Source organism: Rhamphochromis longiceps, linkage group LG16, assembly GCF_057381845.1.
Source record: "Rhamphochromis longiceps isolate RC_006_pf linkage group LG16, R_longiceps_female_GT1.1, whole genome shotgun sequence".
Lineage (NCBI taxonomy): Eukaryota > Metazoa > Chordata > Actinopteri > Cichliformes > Cichlidae > Rhamphochromis > Rhamphochromis longiceps.
Window position 1 is genome coordinate 20,964,443 of NC_140572.1, and position 24,503 is coordinate 20,988,945.

The 24,503-nt window shown below is 41.9% G+C and overlaps 1 protein-coding gene across 3 annotated transcripts in view; it reads right to left on the reverse strand.

Moving 5' to 3' along the window:
- Positions 1-24,503, reverse strand: part of dop1b (DOP1 leucine zipper like protein B) — a 35,887-nt gene that overhangs the window by 2,770 nt on the left and 8,614 nt on the right. The window contains exons 2-37 of one of the 3 annotated variants that reach the window (XM_085383692.1): positions 21,030-21,137; positions 17,022-17,199; positions 16,400-16,581; positions 16,145-16,315; positions 14,754-14,943; positions 14,539-14,637; positions 13,773-13,896; positions 13,556-13,665; positions 11,767-11,878; positions 11,556-11,676; positions 11,313-11,432; positions 11,041-11,149; positions 10,571-10,807; positions 10,175-10,485; positions 9,693-10,096; positions 9,335-9,606; positions 7,785-7,937; positions 7,515-7,615; positions 6,585-6,775; positions 4,892-6,470; positions 4,673-4,772; positions 4,393-4,584; positions 4,074-4,196; positions 3,852-3,986; positions 3,702-3,757; positions 3,492-3,596; positions 3,246-3,312; positions 2,999-3,158; positions 1,737-1,819; positions 1,542-1,651; positions 1,315-1,464; positions 974-1,035; positions 632-760; positions 391-527; positions 248-303; positions 14-157 (exon numbers count right to left, since the gene is read on the reverse strand). In XM_085383692.1, the coding sequence (XP_085239818.1) occupies positions 14-157; positions 248-303; positions 391-527; positions 632-760; positions 974-1,035; positions 1,315-1,464; positions 1,542-1,651; positions 1,737-1,819; positions 2,999-3,158; positions 3,246-3,312; positions 3,492-3,596; positions 3,702-3,757; positions 3,852-3,986; positions 4,074-4,196; positions 4,393-4,584; positions 4,673-4,772; positions 4,892-6,470; positions 6,585-6,775; positions 7,515-7,615; positions 7,785-7,937; positions 9,335-9,606; positions 9,693-10,096; positions 10,175-10,485; positions 10,571-10,807; positions 11,041-11,149; positions 11,313-11,432; positions 11,556-11,676; positions 11,767-11,878; positions 13,556-13,665; positions 13,773-13,896; positions 14,539-14,637; positions 14,754-14,943; positions 16,145-16,315; positions 16,400-16,581; positions 17,022-17,159 (6,533 nt within the window). In that variant the 5' untranslated portion in view covers positions 17,160-17,199; positions 21,030-21,137. Of the gene's footprint in view, positions 1-13; positions 158-247; positions 304-390; positions 528-631; positions 761-973; positions 1,036-1,314; positions 1,465-1,541; positions 1,652-1,736; positions 1,820-2,998; positions 3,159-3,245; positions 3,313-3,491; positions 3,597-3,701; positions 3,758-3,851; positions 3,987-4,073; positions 4,197-4,392; positions 4,585-4,672; positions 4,773-4,891; positions 6,471-6,584; positions 6,776-7,514; positions 7,616-7,784; positions 7,938-9,334; positions 9,607-9,692; positions 10,097-10,174; positions 10,486-10,570; positions 10,808-11,040; positions 11,150-11,312; positions 11,433-11,555; positions 11,677-11,766; positions 11,879-13,555; positions 13,666-13,772; positions 13,897-14,538; positions 14,638-14,753; positions 14,944-16,144; positions 16,316-16,399; positions 16,582-17,021; positions 17,200-21,029; positions 21,260-24,503 lie in introns of all 3 variants that reach the window. The other 2 variants (XM_085383691.1, XM_085383693.1) reach the window with 2 other exon arrangements.

The window sequence follows — 24,503 nt, forward strand, 5'->3', positions numbered from 1 at the left end:
TTTCCTCTCTTACATCTGAAAGAGTGGTATCCGCTCTGGGGGAAAAGCCAGCGAGGTGTCCAGAAACTTGCAGGCTGACAGGTACATGTCCAACTCTGCCTGAGAGAAATTAACCTGTCCATTTCTGTCAAGGGTTCCACGCACCACTTTAGCCAGTCTTGGTGATTTACAAGAAGAAAAGCAAAGTTTTTAGACACTCAAAAAGGTGGAATGAAACAGGAATTTGTCAATAAAACAATTAACCCACTTTGAGTTGTCTTTGTCCACCTGCAGAGCCTTCTCCAGACGTGTAAAAGTGCGAATCTGAAAAACAGAGACAGACAGAAAATAGATGCTAAACACAGTTTGCTCCATGTATTAATCCACGTTCTTAGAGAAATTAATCATTACCAGTTCTGTAACCATTATGGGCCAAAGAGATGTCAGGTGCTGGGTGGAAATCCGCAACAAGAAAACGCGAAACATCAGGAACATCTGGGCTGAAACAGCAGGGCTGGGGTTCATACGTAAAGTCTCTGTGAGACGCTCTAGAAGGAAGAGAAAGAACAAAACAGTTTTTTGCTTGTTTTTTTGAGTCAGATTGAGCTAGATCACCTTTAAATTTGCAAAATATCCAGTAACAGCAGCTAACCTTGAATGAGGGGCAAATAGAGGTGGTACTGGTCCAGTTCTCCGCTGAACATTGCAAATGCCTGGCGTTTCAGCAGCATGGGTTTCTGGTCAGCGTTAGCAAACAGTTTCAGGGAGCTACTCTGCATGCCTGCAGTACAATGAAATGGAGATTTATAACAGCGCCCATTTAAATTGGTAAACTACATTATTAAAAGTGACACTGCGACTGTTCTGTTCAAATTCTTTTTGTGTCTGCACATCATTTTGAATCCTTGAATGTCCTCTTTTATCACACAAAAGCTTCACTTTTATACTTTCAGTGTCTTTCCAGAATTAAACATCTTCTGGAGTCTGTACTCACTCATGAGGTCTTTAAACATGGTCTTCTCATGAGTCAGCAGGTGGTCAATAATGGATTTCCAACTACAGAAAACACGGAACAGGCAAGCAGCAGAAATTAGAGGCTGGTGATGTCAAAGTTATATGTGTAATATAATTTCAAACTTGTAACAGATTCACATGAAATTAAAATAAGGGAAAAGTTTGGTTTTTTTAATTAATCCAACTTTTTTTTTTATGTTCTTTGAATTAGATGCAATAAAAAGTACATAGCTGTTATATGACACTAATGGGGCATCTTAAGGTGAAAGTAAATACTTTTGTGTATTAGAAATTGACATCCAACACACAAATATTACTAACCTTTGTGCACAAGAGGCATCCATTGTGAAGAAGAGGGGGTCCATGAAAAGCTCAAAGACCTCTTTCTTCCAGGCCCTTTTGGTATAGGCATACCCACTCAGACTGCTAAGAAGTTGTGCACCCGCCTCAAAGCTGGGCATGTTGTAGGCACTGCAGGAGAAAAAGTTAAAGTTAAAGAATTCCATTAAGCCCTATGAGACCAAAGGTGTTAAGATTATCCAAGTTACCTGTGGTTCTTAAGGTAGGGGAAAACATAATACATGAGACGTGAGATGAGAGGAACAGCTTTCTCCTTCTCGTCACTGCGATACACCATGTCCAGAAGCGGTGCCAAGATCTACATGGTTAGAAAGTGTGCTAAATAGTGCCTGAAGCGCAGACAAACCATGAATCCATTTATTTAATAACAAATAAAATCCCACCTCAGCCAGAAGTACAAGAGCCTGCACGCTGTAAACTGAGGGAGCAGAAGAGGAGACCATGGTGCTAGCTTGAGCTGCTGACTCTGTCAAGGACAGAAAGAACAGCAAGATAGTTTGTTAGTTATAATAAGAGGTGTGTGGGTGCTGTGGCCACTACGTCTGACCATGTTAGTGCTTTGAATCTAGAATGGCAAAGGAATGTTACAACAGTATTCAAGTAAAAAAATGAAGTAGACAAGAACCCTCAAGCAATGATTCGCTATCATGGTCGCCAGCCCGTAATGTGAAAGAAAAACGAACACCTGGGTCATTAAAACATGGCCAGATGATGCTCTCCTCTAATTACAGGACTGTTCGGATCGGACAGACTGGTACATCTTTGAACAGCAGGACCTGGAGACCCTAACGGAAAACCTTGGATGAAGAGTGAATTACAGGGTCTGATCAGAACTCTGTACAGCACTGCAAGAGCGAACCCGAAGAGGGGCATCAAACAGGCCAAGGAGGCCTACAGGAGGGGGAGAGAGGGCCTGGAGAGGTACCAGAACTCTCAATAACTACAAAGGCCAGAGCCCCCAAACCTCTGACACCAGAGGACCTCAGCACCATCTTTGCTTGGTTTGAACGGCCTGTAGACAAATGATTATACACCAACCCACCCAATTACGTTGTACATGTGCAAGGACAATAAAGGGCTATTCTTCTTCTAAATGAAAACAAACAGAGATGTTGGGTAAGTTTGATACAAAAGGAAGGGGAGTGTTTATGGTATGGTCCTGGTACTGAACTTTAGATAACTTATCTACAACTGAAAAAAGTGCTCTTTGAAAGACTGCTGACAGGGTGTAGCCCTCCCGTGGCCCTGAACTGGATATAGACTGATAATAAAATACCCATATAACATTCACTGTATGTCTGCACTGCTCCCATAGATATTGAATGATGATGCCATTTGAGTTTAAACTATTACTCAGTTTAAGCAGAAAATTATAATAGGCCCCCCTTTAACTCAAAGAAATACACCCATTCAGGCAGGAAGCTGGGCTTGGGATTCAAGGACATTCAGATGTGAAATGCAACAAATAAAAGAAATTAATAAATTGTGAACACAACAGCCTCAAGCTTATTTTATGGCGGTTAGCAATCTCTGCTAGGTCCAACATGACTGAGGCCTGCATTTATACCCATGTCTTAACTTTCCTCAAGCAACAGGCAAATGGCCGTATCACAGTCAAGGTGACACATTTGTCAAAGAAAGTTACCACAATGGTCGCCATCCCCATCACCGTCATCTGGCTCATCAGCTTCCGGGCACACTTGAGGTTGAACTTTGACCTCAAGGCTACGGCTGAGCCAGCTAGTCTGCTCCAGAGATGACCCTGCAATCCCACCTACTGCTTCAAGGATCCTCTGAGTCACCTCCTGTGCAACAATTTAATAATTAAACACTTGCACCTGCTTACTGAGTCAATCCACTGCTTTCACTTACATTAGCACACAGCATCTCACCTGCAGATCTCTAGTATCCTTCTTATTGTCCAGGTTAGGGAGCCTGTTGACAAAGTCATTCAGGATTCTGCAAGAGAGAATCTGTTACTAAACATCAAATCCTCCCAACTGACACAAACAAGTTAAATATGAACAAGATTTAATACATCGAAGCATCTACATCAGTTTCTGTGGCAGAATTAATAATCCTACTTTTCAAAAGATGTTCTAAATACTACTGGTAGTCAAGTTAAGATGAGAACTGACCCCAGGAGTAAGAAATGTCCAGGGGGGGCCAGGTTGAGCTGAACAGACTCCCGTAACAGACTGAGGAGAGGTGCAATGTTTTCCTGCAGAGCCTGAGCTGAAATACTATGTAGGGAAGAAGAGATGGTTTCAAAATGGGATTATTTTTAGAGCATTTTTCTGATCTATATAAAGCCTTGGTTTGTGCTTGAATTATGTTCTTGCTCATACCTCTGGATATAGGTGAAGCTGAACTGCAACATGGGGATATCGACCAGTGTCAACTTCTAATGGAGAGAAAAATGGGAAAGAAAAAAAAGATTCAAGAAATGTACAAATTACAAATCTTAAATGTCTTTCCATGCACCTGTGTTTTTGTACCTGTTCTCCTTTGATCTGATGTGGTTTTTTCACCACCTCTTTGACCAAATGTAGGACAGTGTCTGTGTGCAAAGTGCTCAGTGATTTCACCATCTCCACGATGGTCTGACGAGACTCGCTGGCTACGGGCAAAACCTGAAGGAGAATAGAGTGTGAAGCTGCCACCGAGCGACTCGGATATGAACGCCCTTTCATCGTTTCCACGCGCACTGTAGGTCTTACTTTGTTTTTGTGCCTCCTTTTACTCTTCCTGTTGCTCCACACGACTCCAAGTGACGCCATTACCTGAACGCCATACTGACCAGTTAGAGGGAGCAGGAACTCCAGTATCCGCTGCCGCAAGACCTAGAAATGGCAACATTGTGTCTGGATGAGTTCATGACTTCTTCAACAACACATGCGGCATTAATGATGACTGCGATGATGCAGTCTACAGTTAACATAGTTCCAACACTGTGAACAAAACTCAGTGCTGCACAGAAAAGCTTACGGCTATTGCCGATTCCCCACTTTTCGACTTTTATAAACAGCAAATACACACCTTGGTCGTTCTGAAATAAACAGAGGTAGAAGTGTGTCTGCTGCTCTGGCCAGAGTCCGATGCGCGCCGCTGAAACTCTTCCCTCATGACCACGCCCCATAACAATGCCATGCTACTGAGCATCTGTGGCAGCGCCTCAATCACAGCGTTGCGTGCGTTACGGACATCCACAGGGTCGCAGGCTACAAGGGACTGACGGAAAGCCAGAGAGGAAATAAAATGAGCATTAAGTGGTTGTAGATGTAAGAAGTACATACTGTATCTGTGCTCTATTTTTTACCCTTTTGTTGTCCAGTAGACAATAGTGTGTAATGGTGGTCAGACCCTCCAACAGAGTCAGTGGGTAATCAGGGGCAATGTTCTCCTTCCTACTACTCAGACTGGTAAAAAGTCAGAAGAAAGAAAGAAAATGTTGCATTAAATGTACAACTAATATTCAAAATCCCATTCTAGGAATTCCTATTTTCATATCCTGTTAAATCCTGTGTATTTAGGTTACCTCTGGTTTGTCTTCCCTCCATCATGCTCATAGAGCTTGACGAGCTCGTCCAGGTTTCTGCAGATCTGACTGATGAGCGGAGTGACAATGATGCCTAATGAACGTCCCAAGTATGGCAGAGAGGAGCAAAGCAGCGACACCCAGTGGGGGTGCATGGCATAGCCGTATTGGGGCTGCAGAGCCCTGGCTGCAGCAGAAACAAACATGCCTTGGGCTGTGATCGGGTGGCTTTGGACGTACTGGGCTGCTTTGATAGACTGTTGGAAAAGGACTGCAGTCTGCCACTCGCGAGCAAGGGGGGTGCTGGCAGGTGATGATTCACGAGTCTCCCCTGGTTGGCCAGGTGTCCCGCCAGGCCCAGCTGTTGAGGCAGCTCTACCTGACCACACATGGTATTCCAGGACTATTAGAGCCTGGAGAAGGTTGAGCAATTCCATCTGTAAGGGGTATTGTTCCTGTCCACCTCCTGCCCCGAAATTCACCAGACTTTCCTCCGACAGGCCTCCCTGCTCCTCTAGCAGCTCCACACCTTTAGATTGTCCTTTGGCTGTCCCCCTCTGGCTAATGTACATAGATGCAGAAAGTGTAAGCAGAGCATACTGCTGCACTTTACAACCAGAGAGGAGTCTGCGGATGGACTCCATATCGGACGCATCCTGTCCTCGCGCTGTGCAGCAGAGCTGGTTCACAATGCGGGTCAACACCGCCACGCTTTTCACCTGAACCTCTCTGTTCCCCTGCAGGTCAAGGGGACTCAGGCTCAGATAGGAAGGGTAATGAGAGCGAAGGAATCGCAGGCACAATGAAACCAGCAGTTCAATGAGCAGGGACGGGGGTGCGGAAGGAGTGGAGGAGGGGGAAAGGAGGCACCCGTAGAAGTTCTTGCCATCTTGGGCCTGTTGGTGACGCTGCAGAAGGTTAGACACCAGGTTTAAATGTGCAGCGGAGCTCGTGTCGAGCGAGGTGAAGGATAGAGCATCCACCAGAGGGCACTCAGCACTGCTCCTCATCAAACTGTCCAGCAGCCCCAAGCCTTGGAGCAGATGGCGCCAACCACCCGCCACAGGGTACAGCAGCACGTGGCGGAACAGGGAGTCGATGGCTTCTCTCTTTTCACGTTCCTGTTTTAACAGGCGAGACTTGGCCATGGCTTCCAGCTCCAAGTCCTCCTCATCTTCACTTGACAGTGAATCAGATGCCTGCGTGTGCCCAGACTCAACCCTCCGCAGCCCGTTGACCATTCCTCCTTCCTCAATGCTGGGATATGGAGTCGAGCTTGAGCTGGTGTTATCTGTGGAAACCTGAGCACCGCTGGTGTCAGCTGACTCAGTGTGTTCACTTTCAGCCTCCTCCTCGTCCTCTTCCTCTCCTTCTTCCGTCTCTTCACTCTCGCTCCTGGATGCCACTAAGCTGTCTGGTGGTTTTGCAGGATCTGGGCCGCTGTCCAACTCTGCCCACAAGGACTCTCGGTCCACAATGTTCAGGACATTTAAGGTGATGACTTCTGTTGCCATTGTGTCCGCTGATCCTGAGGTTTTGCTTGAGCTTCGACTTCTACTGTTTAAAATCTTCAGGTTACCTTAAAAACGATGGACGTGTTAGCTCAGCATAAATGAACAGGACCAAACGCATAAGACCAACTAAAAGGTTTCATTTCATCGCCAAAACAACACATGCTGAAAAACGCACTTACCAGCAGTAACATTCTGTTTGATGCTCTGAATGGAGCAGCGCTGAGTGGAGGGATGCAGCAGCAACAACAGAATAGGCTCCAGGATCCGGATGACATCACTGAGGGACAGAGCCCGGACCAGCCAGCACTGAGCTGCTGCACTTATTGAGCCATCGGTACAGCTCAGACTGTCCACCACCACACACAGAGATCTAAGAGACAGGAGGAAACACGCATTTCAAAATCTTAGTAAGCAAACCTTTTGTTTCAAAGGGGCAGCAAATCAGAGGAAAGGGAACCAAGTGGGTGCAACAAAGTATAAGTTAAATGAGGAAAATTTTGAACTATCGATCATCTAAAGCTGCTCTAGTAGACTTCCAGAATAAAAGCATGGAGCTTCACATGAACATAATTGGTCCTCTTTAGGAAGCCACCAGCAACCGTTACTCAAACAGTTTCTCATTGTCATCAACTGCAAGCCTCTATTTTTAATTGAGTAAATTTTATGATTATTTTATTCATTTGGCACACAACCATACTAAAAACTGCAGGAGCACTTGAACAACAATATATTTTACACATAAGAATGCAAGAATGTTAAAAAAAATCAAAATCAACATCAACACCCACATGACTCACAGCAAACTTAGGAAATCCAAATCAAGGATCCCAAACTGTACAGCTTTCCCACCTAATACCACACTCTACTATTTTACATCCTGTAGCATTACATATTCACATTAGGCAGCTGTCAGTGGCTGTGTAAACATTCTCTGTGGGAAAAACTAAAGTGCCTGTGTTCAAGCTGATCGTTCAAAGCGGCATTTACATGCTGTTTAACTGCTACCTTGCTGATGCCAAAGAGTGTCAGGTTAATCCACTTTTGAACTAGCACCTATTTCCAGACCATTTATAACCAAACCATCCACTATTTCTGTCCGATGTACTAACCGGTCAAAGGAACGACTGAGGGACATGGTCCTGTTGGTCTGGATCTCCCGGGTGAGGTGCCACAGCACTGTGAAGCGGTGTAGTGCTTCCAGCCTTACTGCCTGAGGAAAGCAAACATACAAAACTTTCACTTATTTGCTCAACTTGTCACATCGTCCATCGGGCGCATTTGCATGATGAGCTAGTAAACTGTAACATGTCATAAAGAGATAAAAATGTAAATATGTGAAAGAAAAAAATGCAGCGAAGCAGGTCCGCAGGCACAGATACCTTGTCCTTGTGCAGCAGCGCCTGGCAGATGATGTCCTCACAGATGGATGCTGATGGAGCCAAACAGTGCAGCCTGCAGAACAGTTCCACACAGGAAATGTGCTGCTCTCGCCTCTCCGTGTCCAGCTGACTCCACAGCACCCGAGACACCCTCTGAGTAAAAACGAGCAAAAAGAATCCAAAAATACATGATAATAAGAAAAAAGAAGAAGAAATCACAAATCAAAAAGACCAAATTCATCTCAAACGTGCTGATGATATGGTGATTAGACTGAATTTCATTCAAAGATTCGATGAGGGTAGCTCCTTGAATTATCTGTTGATTACAGATAGTTAGCACAGTTTTGTATTTTGTAATGAGTTCAAGTTATATCTGTTTCAGTTTTATTTTTAGTCTTAATTCTTATTGTACGGAAGACATATGTCAGAGGCAAATCCGTACGAGTATATACATTTAAAAACCACGTAATTGTTTTGAAAGCAGTTGACCCTCAGTCTTGTACACATTCAAAGCCTCAATAAACACATCCATCAGTGCATCATCGGGCAAGCAGTAATTATGCAGTGTGATAGAAATTAATACATTTCTGTGATACTGCTGAGATCCATGACGGTGAATTGCCTCACAGTTTAAAAAAAAAAGGAGGTTGATAAGAACCTGGCTTAGAGAAACAGAGCACAGAAAACTCGAGTACCTGGGACTCTAACATAAGAAAGAAATACAGCCTGCAGTGTTGACAAGTAATGAAAACAGAAATGGACTGGCATTCATACTGAACCTTTCTAGTCACTCAGCTTTAGACTACAAGCTACCCATACATTCACACAGTGCTTTATTATATGCACTTCTACCTCACATCCATAGCTAGTTTGACTCAATGACCTAATAGCCTAACAAGCATGTCTTTGGACTGCAAGAGGACGCCAGCATACACAGGAAACCCACACAGGCACAGGAAAAGCTCTTGCTGACTAAAGTACTTGCACCTAGAAGCTTCTTGCTACATTACTGACCCTGCAACATCACTCTGTACTGGGCAGTCTGGCTACTGGCTTGCATTTAGGCAGCTTAGAAACAAATGAACACGTGTAATTTATTATTAGTTTATCCAATTATCTCATTCAAATCCAGCAGATTTCTTGAAGGCAGTTTATTCTCTTAACTCTAAGTTTTCCTTCACATTTCCTCGTCTTACCACAGCTGCCCTTACAGAGATTTTGGTAGCTAATAATAAACACTTTGCATCAACTTGAAAGATGTTGGTGTAGCTTAAAAACACATGCAAATTAATAAAATAATAATAATCATTATTATTAATTAATTCAATCTTATCTTACTAAATCTTACATTGTTTTATTTGACTCACGGCATGGATTTGGAATACATTTCATTACTTTTGCGATTTTATTTATTTATAAATTTGCCTTTTTAATTGTTTAATAATACTTTTACTGCTGAGGATCTTTCATCTGTTTCTCTACTGTCTTATAATGTAAATCAGCCCATTTACACCAAGTTAGAACAAGATTCAAATGAATGAAAACCTAACCTGATAGAAGTCGGTGCCCTCCTCTATGGTGCGTAGCAGGGCAGGGTAGATGGGTGGCACAGTGACCATCTGCAGCCGCCCACTCAGTGGGTTAGACTCAGAGCACTGGTAGCGTCTCTGCTTGTCCTGAATAACCAGTGTTAAGGATTGGGAGTGGTTGATCAGTTCCAGTAGGGAAGCCACTGCAGTGTGCTGGATGTTGTAGTCTCTGGACAGGCAGCACAGCGTCATTAAGGACCTCAGCCACACTGGGAGGCTGTCCACTTGATAACCTGATGAAAAAGAAGAGTTGTTAGTCACTTATCCCTCTTTGCAGGATAACTGACAGCGGTATTAACACACACATCTATGCGCTGACCTGTGTGACCAAACATATCTGTGTGGAAAGCTAGAGTCTCCTCTTCACTTAGGTAAATGGGGAAGGTAGTGCACTCCAGCAGAAGGTGGCAGGTGGCGATGAAGGCCTGTCGACAGGCCTCAGAGATCTCTGCCTTGCCGCGGGGCATATAACCAGCTGACCAGTCCAGGTGCCCCGAATGCCTGTGATCCCTTTTCTTCTCAGCAGAGGCTGCTGAGACCCGGGTGTCAGAAGAGGAACGGGATTTACGTTTATTTGGCGTGAACAGCTCCGTCAGTTTGTCTTTGATTTCACGCCCACCCACATTCACCATCAAAGACTTCTGATCTACAGAGGAAGCACGTAGGTCAGGATGAGGCTCTTCAATTGGTCCCCTGACATCCTCCACTTGCACCAACAAGTATCTGCGAATATTTAGAAATCACAGTTAATAAAAGCGGCCCATGATGATCATTTAGACTACAACCGGCTCAGATGTTCACCTTGTGGTTATGAAGGCCAGGATGTCCTGCAGACACTGGGCCATGGTGTCTATACTGCCCCCCCTTCTCCACACTCCTTCGCCTTCTTTGAAAACTCCATTCTCCTCAGTCCCCATCGTGACCCCTGGTGGCAGGTGCTGCTCTGAGGGTGAGGCGCTGATGCCTAATCCGCTGTCCTCAGACCTGAGTGTTGGGAAAGCACTGTTTGCTGTCTCTGCCTCAACGCCTCCATCTCTGTTTATCTCTTCATCCTCGTGATTCCCGTCGGCCTGACCGGGGGAGCCGCTTTTCTCTCCTTCATTCTCTTTATCCTAGACAGAGTATAACTGACATGATGAGGTACAGTCAAACTTCACACGGTGTAATTTTTAAAGAGACACATCTTGGATGCCAAACCTGAGTCTCTGCGCATTCCTCTTTCAGTGACTGTAACTCCGTCTCCTCTGCCTGCGCCCCTGCCTCAACATCCATGTAAGCCACAGGCATCTGGATCTTACTGAGGACTTTGAAGCATGCGCGCAGTCCCTGTGTGACGTCTTCCAGGCAAACAGCATCAATGTGACTGCACAGGGTTCGCAGCATGGTGCCCAGCATCTCAGGAAGATAATGTGACTGGATGTCTGCATGGAGCTCCTGTTGCAAAGAAGAAACATGATGATTGTGCTGTTTATGAATGGGTGTATGCGTGAGACTGACTTGCGATTGCTTTTTCTGTGACTTTCTGGCAAATAATCCAATCAGTTCTAAAATACCGACTGGCTGATGCTGACTCTGATCTAAAATGCAGGTCACATCTCCCTGAGCTGTTGACGACAGCCTTCACAGAGATAGATCAGCAATGATGTGCAGATGTTTGTGCCATTTACCAGAGGAAGAACATCAAGCAGGAAAATGATGAGGCTGGACATCTCTGAGACGGAGGGAGCGGGATGACTGCGGTCCTGTTCAGGAGGCGTTGGTGGGTCATCCTTGTTGCTAGAGTAGAGCGAGAAACGACGATCCTTGTAAGGTGATGTTTGACAGCAAACAAGAAATCTTCACATACACGCTGCATATAATCTTGGCACTAGTTATTTGTTTGACTCAGCCTTTAGCTTTTTAGAATTTCCCATGCAAGAATTCGGTGTCATCCTCGTACCCGAGAGAGGCGCAGAAGCGTCGAGTCATGTACTCCCAGAGATATTCGCTGTTCATGGAACTCACGAGCATGTTCACCGTCTTTATGATTTCTGATGCATTCTTATTCTCTTTTATCTTACTGTGGAGGGAAAACACAAGAAAGCATGTTTTTGGATTCATCTCGGCGTTTGACGTTTTGTCACATGCTCTTTAATCAGCAGTGAACATGCAGTTCATGTGTTTTACCATTTACTGCTCTTACCTAGCTAGCTGGTTGCCTGAGAGTCCTGAGCTGGTGATGGTTTCCTCTCCCAGCATTTCTCGACAGTAGCTGTAGAAAGCTCGGACCACCTCCAACAACACACGGCTCAAGACAGGCGGACCTGAGGAGAAATATGACTATTATCAAATAAGTGGTTGATAAAGTAATTCAGACTTTTGACGTTTTTGTGTACTGCACACATGCTGCTTACCTATCTCCGGTTTATCGAGCAGGCTGATAATGATGCGAAAGGGCCTGAGGTAACTAGTCACATTTTCCGGGTCACTATTCACATCCTTCTGTTTGAGGATGTTAATCAGAGCCTGAAGTCAGAGACATAAACAAATGAGACTTTGAGAAACATGTGACAAACATCTATTGATGCACACTTTAAACAAGTGTACCTCACCTGTTCAAGTCATGTGAGAAAACGCAGACGCTTAACCGATGCATACCATTCTTTGATGAAGAGCACACATTTTATTGCTACTTAGTGAGAGGTTTGAACAACATGTGACCTGCAAATCAAGTCATGTCAGAGATACACCGCAGTATCTCTTACTCTTATTCTGTAACCCCTCGTTTCACTATATCTCGTTTTCATTTTCAATGAGATATGAACTGATCTTTTTCATTTGAAATTAAATAAGTTACACTGCTTAATATTCTCAGTATCCTCCTTTAGTTCCATTCCTCTTGAGAACACATGGGATGCAGTGAAAGATGCGACAAATGTGTAAATGCTATTTTTACTTCTAAGTATTCACCGTCTCACAAACCACAGCATGAGCAGATGTCCCACTTAGCTTCAATATTTAATGCAAAATAATCTTAAAATGCATAACCAGAAAAACACAAAAAGGCCACTACAATGCAATCCTACTTGTCAGACTAAGAAAACGGTCTGTTTAGATGATGGACTCCTGCCTTCCTTTCAGTGGTGAAAACTCCAACACAGTTTCAGTCTCAGTTGTAACACTGACCTCAGCTGAAGTTTAGTACTGTAGTAGTCTGTTGCTTCGGGAAAGAGGTCTGGTGATCAATCTACTGTCACAGAACCTTAAGTGCTTGCTAATTTTTTTTTTATGATGAATCATATTTTTTTTATTTAAGTATTATTATTATTATTCACATTGTTAATTAATATCATTAATTTGTTCCAATGGAAGATAAAAATAAGCACAGGCAAGTACATGTACATGAATGTGCAAAAGTCTTGAGTCAGCCCCATTTCTTGATATTTTGCTTTGACTGTAAAAGCAATTCCCAAGAACTGCTTAAAACAGTGATGAAAAAACAAACAAACTGCCTTTCAAGCTCATTGTACACAGTCAATTTTTGTCCTTTATATTTTACTATATTTCCATGTATGGTTGCACATGCTTCAATAAATAACTGCACCCACTTCTCATTTTCCTACCAAAATATAAAGAAGTGAGGGGTGGCTCGTGACTTTATTAGTACTATACATCAGGCTAAGGGGAAATCACACCGAGTGAGACCTTCAACACATGCAAAAAACAACTTTACTCCAAGTTTCACTACAGGAATCTCTGCGGTGTACCAGCAGAAGCAATTTGAAACTACTAAATCTCCATAAAACAGTCAACAAGCCACTCGTACTCATTTTTACTTCACTCTCATGAGCAACTTCTTCTCATTTATGGTCATTTTACAGTTTTGGTAAATACACTACACATCTGCTTTAATGCAGTTAGTTAAACAGAAGTTATGTGGAGGACTGACTCCATAAAAAACTGTTTAACACAAGATCTAACAGGCCAGTCAGTGATGGTTAGATGTAATTTGTGATATGGTTGAAACATCCACATCACCTGTTTCTTTTTGTTTACCCCCAACCTTTAGGTTAAGAAAACCAGCTACTTGATTCAGAAACATATACTTGATGTTTAAACTAAAAAGCAAACATGCATACAATATGTTTTTGTGTATTCTTGATGTTTTTTCTCTGCCTATTTGCTATTAAATACATTAGCTACCTTCACAAGGAAATCCCTGGAGTAGGTGCTGAAGTAAAATGCCGTATGCTCCTCCATGGTGGTGGAGAGCTCGGGATGTGGAGCCACCATTCCTCCTTTTATATCCGTCCCTGGAAATGACACGCATATATAGATGAGAAGTGTAAGTGAACCAGACAATTTTGCCAAACGGTGGTACGTATGAATTTTCACTCTGGTATATTCTGATGACAAGGACCTAGAAGCCAGGCGTAGAGGCGTCTGTTGAGGGACATGTCTCTTCTGAGCAGCGTGAGTGAGGCTGCAGAGACGACTGTGATCATGTCTTCAAAGCTCAAAGCAATGGTGGGCTCTGCTGGGTTCTAGCCAACAACAGGAAGATGCACAGTTAGCCGAGTAACAACAAAAAAAGTCCTAATACTATAACAGTATTACCATAAACATGATACATGTGTTTTGGTATAGTCCGTCTTTGATTTGAGAGTCTGAAAAGTTGAAAGGGTGCAATTCACACTGCCGCCCCCCACTGCCCAACCCCAAATCGAATATATTTGTTTTTGCCTTACATTTGTGTTGATCATGAAAACATTCATTGATTGCAATGCTTGAAATTTTCAGCCAATGCTGGATCATGAGCACAAAGAGTATCATGTTTTACAGTTTAACTCAATTATTTCAACTTAATTATTTGTTAGGAAAAATAAAGCACTAAAATGCCAACATCCGATGGACTTTTTTCACAAGTGAACGGAGAATGAATACGACACAGACGCGTGCTTGCTGTGTTTAGATAACTGGATTAACTGACCGTCTCACCAGACTGTTAAGCACCGGTGCACAAAATGCTGTGATAATGAATAGAAACAAGACTGGTTATAAACAAATTGTTTTCTTTGGACATAAAACTGGAAACGGGTCTTAGATTAGGATAATAAATGCACTTAGTTTGCTTAGTGTTAAAGATATAAAGTAAAAAAACAAAAGAAAACACAAGGAGTGCCTACCAGGCATGTTGCAAATGGGAAAAAGTAGAGCAGGATTTCAAGTGTGTTCCTCTGCACCAAGGCATTTGAATCTTGCAGAGATAGACAAAGTGACTTCACCTGTAGACAGAAAGAAGTTCAGACATTCGATAGCATGAATTGTAAAAAACAAAAAGGGAAGAAAAGTGACATGATTTGTACCCATAAGTAAGGATTTCATGTGCAGAGGCACTCACCACTACGCGCTGATCGTAGCCTAGCATGTACGCTTGTTGGCTCAGTGAGGCCATTCGGTCAAAATGTGTGACTATAAAGACGGAGGCAGGCAGCCGCACCATAGGGGTGACCAGCATGCTCCCCCACAGGGCACCATAGAAGACCTGCTGACCCACGAGCAGTGACAACTTGACCAGCAGAGCATCGGTCCTTAACAGCAGAAGGGCACAAAGTGGAGATGACTCAGTGACACGCACAAAGCAACACGCACATTTATAAATCTATATTTCTACATTGCCGTCAGTGATGTCACGTCAGTGTTGTTGTCAGTGCTGACCAATGATATCCACTGACTGAGTATAGAAAGAATGATTAGTCAGGACACGGTCCTGTGGAGCCCAGTGACTCACAACATAATTTTCACTTGTGAAACTTTTGCCGCAAGTTAAGTCCTGAATAATTTTTGACTGTTTTTCCTGTCTACACCCAGTGCTGTGTACATTAGTGCAAAACAAACAATAAAAAAGGCATTTATGGTTAGACTAAAGCTGAAATGTTGACAATGCATGTCTGAGTGAGCAAACAGAAAAATGGTAAAGTGAGGACTCGCTCTACTGCATTAGGTCAGCTGAGAAGCAAACGTGTTATGAAGGCATGCATAAACAGCAAACTTGAATGACTTAATTTTTATACACCACTTTCAGCATTCCTGCCATTTTTGGATCAGTACCTAAAGATTTATTTATTTGTTTTTCATGACCCGTGCTGGATTTGGTCCACTGTATCGGGACGGTGACCACGTTCAGCCTGAATCTCACGTTGCAGAAAAGGAGAGGGTCACAGGTATCCATATAAAATTGTGAGTGGTTAGTGATGATTGTGTTGGTGCGGCCAGAAAACTGAACAGGATGCAGGATGGATGAATTGCAAATTTGTTCCTAAAGAGGGATCAGACTGGAACTTCCAGGCAGTGATCCAAATGTAGCAGGAGCGCTGGGAGCGGTGATCAGCTGCACATGGAGGCAAATTTCTAAGGAACAACAACCAAACTTAAATCATATACGGGGTTCTTTTTCATTTTTTTCAAAACTGTATAATTGTAAAATATTTGATAGCATCTCATAAATAATACCAGAATTATACTAAAGCCCCTCCCTTATTCACAGGGCTCGCCACGGCGGCCAGATCTGGATGGCTTGTTTGTTAGATGCATGCTGTTCCATTTTAAAAGCAAAATGTGTAGCACAACAAACACCAAGAAAAACCCTGAAAATGCAAATGTCTTTGTTTCTTCAGAGGTGCAAAGAGATGTCTTGCATTTCTACTTTCATCTTCAGATTTGGTGAACTTGTAGGTACTAACAGCATACGTGGAATTCAGTCATAATAAACTGGCTTTTTATGCTACGTACCTGTCGTAGACCTCCAGTCCTTCCTCCAGGCCTGGTAGGAGACCTGTTATGAAAGCCTGAAGACTGGGCAGCAAAGCCTTCTGCAGAGGGAGATAGTAACGCTCATACAGCGTCAGCAGGACGGGCTTTACTGCCATGGCTGCGTGGGCCAAAAGTGGGAACAATCCTGAACTAAAAAGCACAAAAACACACAGGCTCAAGTAAACTTATGAACTCTTTGTTTTTCTTTAAGCATCAAAGGTTTGGTTTTTCTACCTGTAAATGAACAGATCCTTGGCTAGCCATTTTGTTCCAATGATTTTGAAAATGACCTCATAGGTCTCCAGAGCCTTGAGGTGTACACCGCTGGGCAGGGCCGGGTGTAAACACTGAGCCAGACGCTTCCCTATGATCAGCCTCTTGGGCAGGAGGGAGTATCGCAGATTAGTCTGTAGGGCCTGTTTCAAATGCAGAGAAAATAATAAGAAAACTCTTTAGATGACGGCGAAAAACCGTTAAGAGGAAATGTGAGAACCTGTCAAAACACGACGACTAAACTAAACCCCCCCACAGATTACACTTCAGTGCTTAAAGTCATTTACAGTTTTAAATCAATCAGGTAAATTTCTCCCTCGCATTCCAACTGTTCGACATCGGCACACACAGACACTCCAAAGTCAACATCTTGCTGTACTGAAAAAAAGGACAGTGGCTCATTTATTACTAGTTATAAAGCTGTTAAATACATAGGGAGAGTTTTTATGTGGGAAATGAGAACTAATGCATAACTATAGGGAACTGAAAGACAGGCAACAGCGGTGAACCAAAAATGTCAACACCAGGAAGACATGGAAAAAAAGAGCTAAAAGCATGTCATCTCTGCACATTCAGACTGTACCTTATTGAGCTTTCCCAGGGATGAGATGAGATCTGCCCACTCACTCGAAGACTCGAAGTTTCGCAGCGCTTTCTCGATGACTGCCGCATAGCTACGATAACGGTAGTCATTCTGAAGTTCCAACTCCTCAGGATCCATGATACTTTAGTCTGATCCCAGCATCATCAGCATAATATCTCTGGTAAAAATGGCAAATGAGAGTTTTTGAGGGAAAAAACTCAAAAAACAAAAAAACAGTAGCAGCATAAATGTGTGTGAAACCTGCTGGATGTCCTCAGCCTCTGAGGCTTGTTTATTCCAAATAAAATTATCCAATTAGCTCTGTTCACTGACATACACGAGCTCTGAGGCAAAGGAGACAAATGCCCTCATTCATGACTGCTCGGTGTTTGGCTGTCTGACCTGTCTCTCAGTCTGAGGAGGAGGACTCTTTCTAACACGAACTGTGCAGCCCTGCGAGCACAGCCGCAGAAAAACAAGCAAAGAGCTGAGCTTAAAAACACACAAAGAGATACACTTTGCATCTCTCTTGTCTACAGGAAAATTTAGAACAGCATTAATTGATTTTTGGGCCTCTGGGAAGCAAAAAATAATAATTTAAAAACAATTTAAAAAAATGGGGCAACATTGCAGCTCGCTTAGCTTTTAGGTTCAGCAGAGAAAACTTGCTAGCAAACAGTGGCCTGCAGACACAAAGGAAGATTAAGATTTTTTTTTTTTTAAAGAGTTTGATTTTGGACCACCGGTTGAATAAATGCACTGAAACCGTGTTTCAGTTTCCACCAACTTTTGAGGGAAATGTCTGGCCCTTAAGTTGATTAATGCTCCACCGGTAAAGCCCAGTTATTACCTGCTTTGTTTTTGCGGTAAAGACAGTTGCTTGTGAATACGTGTGCATATTATGTATTCAAATATAGCTAAACAAAGGAATGGGTGGGGGAGCAGGAAGGCAGGATTAGAGAAGCACGGGCATCTGGACTCCCTGTGGCTGATCTAAGAGGGCTTTACCACTGTAAACACCGTCCCGAGCACATGCTCAGGACGACAGTTCATTCACGGGGAAAATCACATGCCATTTGGCAAATTTATAACCTACAAAAATTTAGGAATTGATTGAAAGAATTCAAATCTAATAAAAGACAAAATGTTAAAGCCTACCAATACAACTCTGCCTAGGACACCAGTGAAAAATAGACAAACCCAGCTCTAGACTGAGTGAGGATGTGAAAGAGTTGAGGTTATTTCATGTCCAGAGGAGGCGGTGATCAACTGAGACCTTGCTTTTTCATATCGTCCTGACAACGAGCCTACTCATTTATGTCCTATGTAATTGACGTTTGATTTTGGTCTATATCTTTTGACTTATTTGAGCCACCCTACTAAGTCCTGATGTACTAAATAGAGGACACTCTGGGCTTTCCATTGATATCTCGTGTGTTTGGGTGGCTTCTTTTAGCTCCAAAGAGGAAGGAAATCACAGAAAACGTTCAATGGGAAGATTCCCCTTTCCTCGGTTCTCAGGAGGATATGGGCATATTATATTTTGGCTTTTCTTCACGTCATTGTGATCAGTGAAGTGTTTTACACGTTGTTGGACAAAAGAGTCTTCACTTTGTTAGGCTATTAAATAAACCCACTGCCCCATATTTACATTTAATTTCTGAAAATAAAGAATAAAAACTTTTTAAAGGCTCTTCTTTGAACATTTAGCAAATTTAAAAAGAAAAAAGTACACACAACAGACAAAACAGAAAAACACAGGCCTCTCCACAAAGCTGTGTAGGCTAACTGGCTGGTAGATTTGAAAAATGAGTAAACATTATCCTACATATACAATTATTGGTGTCATCCTTAAGTTTTGGCCTTCCAAAGAAAAAAAAAAAACCTGGTTGGTGATTTTTACAATTAGCTTAATAAAGCTAAAAATGCATTTCTTTTTTAAACAGCAAAAAACAAACAAAACCCAAATTTTTCAATTGAACCTTTTTTGGTCTCTTTAAAAATACTCTTGGATGAAACTGGTGAATTCATCTATCCATCCATGCTCCTCATCTTATCCAATTCAGGGTTGCACGGTGGGGAATCACCATCTTTTCCAAGATGCCGCATGAGAAACTGGGTGTATGAGCTCACCTTATCAGTGTCCCAGTTTCTCATGAAGCCCCTTCGCAAAATTGGTCCTGATAGATCACCACTCAGCCACAGGGCTAACACAGAGACAGACAACCATTCTGTTGTCCATATTCACATCTGTAGCTAATTTAGAGTCATCAGTTAGCCTAACATAAGAGTGTTTGGACTGTGGAGGGAGAACATGCAAACACAAACCAGCGTCTACATGTTATTGTGTACTGTAATTTGGGAACAGTGACAAAAATATGTGGAATGGAGTATTAAAAAGACTGAAGTCACTGCAGCCATTTTCTGCGCTTCTCGTCTGAGCTTTTTGTGGTCTTCAATGTTTGTTTGTTTTTTAAACTCTTCCTCTTCTATGTGAACCTTGCTGTCACTCCGTTTCCTGTTCAAACTTTTCAAATAACTGTAATTCGACCTGTTCATTAGATCATCTTGGTGGAATGGAATTCAGGAATGCACTGTCCTTGCGCATTCCCACAATTCCCTCCCTCTGCATGGCTAAAACATTATGCAAAGTGCCCCCAGCATAGAATCTTACATTAGTCAAATGTCATGCAAAAAGTGGTGACACGCTTTAGATACATAAAGTGTCCTGCAGTGGTGCCAGGTTTGCTAAATGACCCCAGACATCGTCATTTCTGTAGTGCGGATTCTTACTGCTGGTCATAAAAGCATCATTGTGCACATCTGTGACTAGAAAATACAGGCCGATCATGTATTAATCTAAAAAAAAAAAAAAAAAAAGGTCACATCTTCTTTTTGTGTGTGTGTGTGTTTTAACTGTAATGTGCATTGAATATTAAAGAAGAGCCGGTTCAAAAATACCCAGAGCATCCATGCACGGGTGTGTATGTGTGATCAATGACACGTGCATGTGACACATGTTAGCTCTGTTCACAAAGAGTTTTCTTGACCTACGGACCAGCACCACAGCAACTATGAGGTTAGACAGTCTTTCATCAAGGCTTACTTGCAAAACCAGCACTGTTTGTAAAATCCAGGCTTTCCTCCTTGTCATGGGTGGATTGGACTGCTGATATGTTTCAAAGTGGGGGGTTTTCTCCCCACTAACAGAACTTATATACAAGGGTTTCAATTAGAAGACAAATAACTCTAAACACTTTGACCAGTTTAACGTGTTTTTAGTCATACGTCTGCCTGCAAATACTCTGAGTGTGTGTCTGTGTGCATGTGTGTGTGTAGCGACTGGGGGGAAAAAAAGCATTCTGGAGAATTACAAGTGACAGCTTGATAACCAAATTGTGCAGGCCGGGCAGAACAAAGTTTAAATTCTCACTTCCTCATTGTAAGTATCGGCAAAAACAGCAAGTGTGATAAACCCGTGCATTTCTACAGAAACAGGAGTGTGTGTGCTTTGAGGGTGGACGCACGCTCCAAGGCACACAACAAGCCCCGTCAGCTGACTAACACCACCAACACGGCCACAGCAGGCTTTAACGTGACGGTGCTGGCGCATAGGATGATGATGATGAAAGAGGCTGTGGATGCAGCATGAAATGTGGCCAAATAACAGTTGGCTGCAGCAGCCTTTAGCCTGTAAGTACACTGTAGCATTAGAGCCTACAGATTATGTAACAGCACGACTTCAGACCAAAACCTGCATGATACTATCACTACCTTACAGGCTAGGAAATATATTAAAGAGTAGTCAGACACGTTTTTTCCCCATAGGTAAGCAGATAAAAATCCTAAAAATAGAATTTTCCTATTTTTTCCTAACGTCACAGGAAAATCACATTTGTTTTCTTTGGTTAGGGTTTCTTTGGTTATAATAATAAAGCGCATAGTGTTAAAGCAAAGAACCCCGCCGCAAACAAAATCAGCTAGCTACGTGGTGCATGAATGACTCACCGACAGAAAAAGCAGCACGAGATGCGCGGGGCCACGCTCGCTTCACAGCACCCAGACACGAGCGGCAGACAGTCCGGTCCTGATGGTGCATCCTCCAGGCAAAAGCCGCTCACAGGGAAAAAAAAAGGATGTGTGTGTGAAAACAACCATACCCGGAGCACCAGGGCTGACTCTGGCAACTGGGCGGGGATCTCCTATAGCTGATCAGCTGATCCAGCACCAGACGCTCACTTCCTCACAGAGAAGAAGAAAGGGTGGGAGCCGGGAAAGTGTAGTCGGTAAATGTAAATATTCGCCTTCTTGGTGCCTTAAAGAAAAGTCGATACACTACAAAATGTGTGCTAAAAGAAGCATAAACTAAACACTTTGTGCAGTTGTGAAATTGAGAGTAGACGGTAATGAAATGTCATCACTCCCCCTCTGCTTTGGTATGTTCCAGGATGTGCAGTGTTTACAAACCTCTCACCTCGCCGTCAGAGATCTGACCACGGGGTGCGTTCGGTTAGGCCGCATTGCTAATGAAGGTTCCTTAAATGAGTGAAGTAACCCGGAAGTATCTGCGTGGCGGGGCTTATTTATTAGCTTCAGAGATTTACGCAAAAGGGAGAGTTCGTTTTTAAAAGCAGGATTTAGCATATTGGCATTTATGACTGTAATATTTTGTTATAATAATGAGATTGTTAGCTAAAAACTCACTATTTTTGTCCTTAAGAATTACTCCAATTTGAATATTTTGAAAAGACCAAAATTCAATATTTCTAGACTGGGACAATACGAGGTCATGGAGAGATTTCCATAAATTTTGGACAGTCACACGCCCATAAAACATGCGCTCTGTTGCTTTGTTGTTTTACAAATATAACAGTTGTCTGACACAAATTTAAACCTGTTTAATTCAAGTATATCTCCATTTTCATCCATTATATGTGTCGCAGACCAAATTTGTTTTGTCATCCATTCTTCCACAAACATAGATTTCCCTCGATTCAATATCACCCTATTATTCCACAATGGAACATTGTGGGCACTAAAGTTATGTTTAAACATTAATTTCCAATTTAACAAAACTTGTTGATGAAATTTGGAGAGTTTTATGGGCAGTTTAGAAATTTCAAAATCACATACTAATAGAAATTGGATATCCCCAACTTTGTTGAAAATAAGATGGTATCAAGAACCAGATCTCATCATTTTTTAAAGAAAGATCAGAGCCAATTAATCTTTAACACGCCAGTCATTTTTTCACAATCGATTGCTTTTAAACCCCCCTCTTCATAATCTTTTATCAAGTCCCTGTTACTGATATAGTGATGTTTTTTTTTTTTTTTAAATTCACCTTATTGATGTCTTTTACAATCCTTGGTGAGATGACTAGGGAATAAGCTGGATAGATTAATCAGGACAAAGATTCAACCTTGGTTAACATTGTCCTTCTGAACAACATTAAATCTCTCTGTAGCCAATGGTTCAAAGGGTTTTTTTGCATTTGTCAATTGTGTTCTGAATATTCTTTTTTTCACTATCAGCCATGCATTTAGTTAACCAAATTCCAAGATATTTGATCTCATTTTTGACAGGTGTATCATACAAAGAAGAGTGAGAACAAGTATGGATACTCATGAGTTCACATTTGTCCAGGTTCAGGCGTAGTCCAGAAGCATCAGAAAAGATCTTTATTGTATCAATAATACCAATGGAATTTGTTCTTTATTTTTTAGAAAGTTTGTTGTATCATTGGCAAGCTGACTTATAATTAATTTGTGGTTATTTATGTCTAATCCTTTGATGTTTGAATTTATGACAGTAATAGCAAGGAATTCAATGGCTACAATGAATAAAAGAGGCGAGATGCTGCAGCCCCGCCTGATGCCTCTTTCCACCCTGAACCTGGGACATGTGCCTTGAAAGGGAAACACAACTATTATAATATCAGTGTATAACATAGTCATCATATCCAGAAATGCATCTCCAAACCCAAAATGTTTAAATGTCTTAATAATAAAAGTCCTTCAAATACAAACAAACACGCCTAGTAGCAACTATCACAACCACCAGATTCACAAGACATGCTATTTTTAAGCATCACGTTTCGCGCAATTTACAGTAAATTGCATGTTTCATACTGTAATAAATTACAGTTGCACAGTTCATTTGAATATTCTCCTCTTGCAAGAAAAACACATAGAACTAAATAATCCACAAGTCCAGCAACAAAAATATCCCTGTCCACAACTTTCAGTCACACAACTGACACAGTGCCCCTTTATTAAATCCAGTGTTTTTAACAATAAACAAAAAACCCCACGCGCCTTCTCCTTTAACATTCCAAACTTTGTAGTAAACGCTTTTTTTGGACTGTTCCTAGTTTACATAAGTGACATAAAACAGGAGGGCAAGAACATGTTGTGGTGAACTGAGATGTGCGTTTTGTAGTCCAATTTCTGCACATTGTAGTTTCAACAGGAAGAACATCATTCACACTCTTTTTTCTAACTCCTTATCTTTTCTCCTACCTGCCGAACATAATTAGTAAAAGGAAACAGGAGATAGTTTCATTCATGTTGGAACGTGTTCCCAGATAGTACGAATACATTATTAATAGTAAGATTACTGCAAATTAAGCATTCTAAAACACATGAGTACTGTAAACAACAAAAAAATATTTTATTTCTTATACACAGAATACTCTGGAGCAGGCACAACGTTGGTGCTTACTTTCCACACAGTACATCCATTATCCTAGTTTTACAGAAGAGATTTTGTTTACTAACTTTCCATAAATATATTCACCAAATTAGCTGGTAATTCATCAAGAAGACACAACATGCACCACCATCTGTTCAGATATGGTGCTACTGTACTGGAAGCAATGGGGTCAGTGCAAGATGTTGGACACTGTGTTTTTTTGTGTTATATCCTGGAAAAAACAAAACAAACGAAGATGCTGATATCAGTGTATCTCAGACAGCCCAGTAATACAGTATACAGATCAGATCCAGGTTCTAATGATTACTGTCGTGAGTTTGTAAGTAGTGCTTTTCTTTTCTGTTTTTGCATCTTTTCTGTAAGCACTGCTTTCTATGTTATGTTTTGATTGTTTCAAATTCAGTGTTGTGCAAAGGACATTTTCATGTTGAAATGTAGTGAAAGCTGATAAAAGCTGAGCTATTTTACAAATAGAAAAAAATATTAAAATAAAAGTTCCCTGCTAGGGACTTTTATTTTATTATTATGAACTGTCACAAACACCAATATACAGTGGCTTGCAAAAGTATTCGGCCCCCTTGAACTTTCCACATTTTGTCACATTACAGCCACAAACATGAATCAATTTTATTGGAATTCCACATGAAAGACCAATACAAAGTGGTGTAAACGTGAGAAGTGGAACGAAAATCATACATGATTCCAAACATTTTTTACAAATAAATAACTGCAAAGTGGGTTTTGCGTAATTATTCAGCCCCCTTTGGT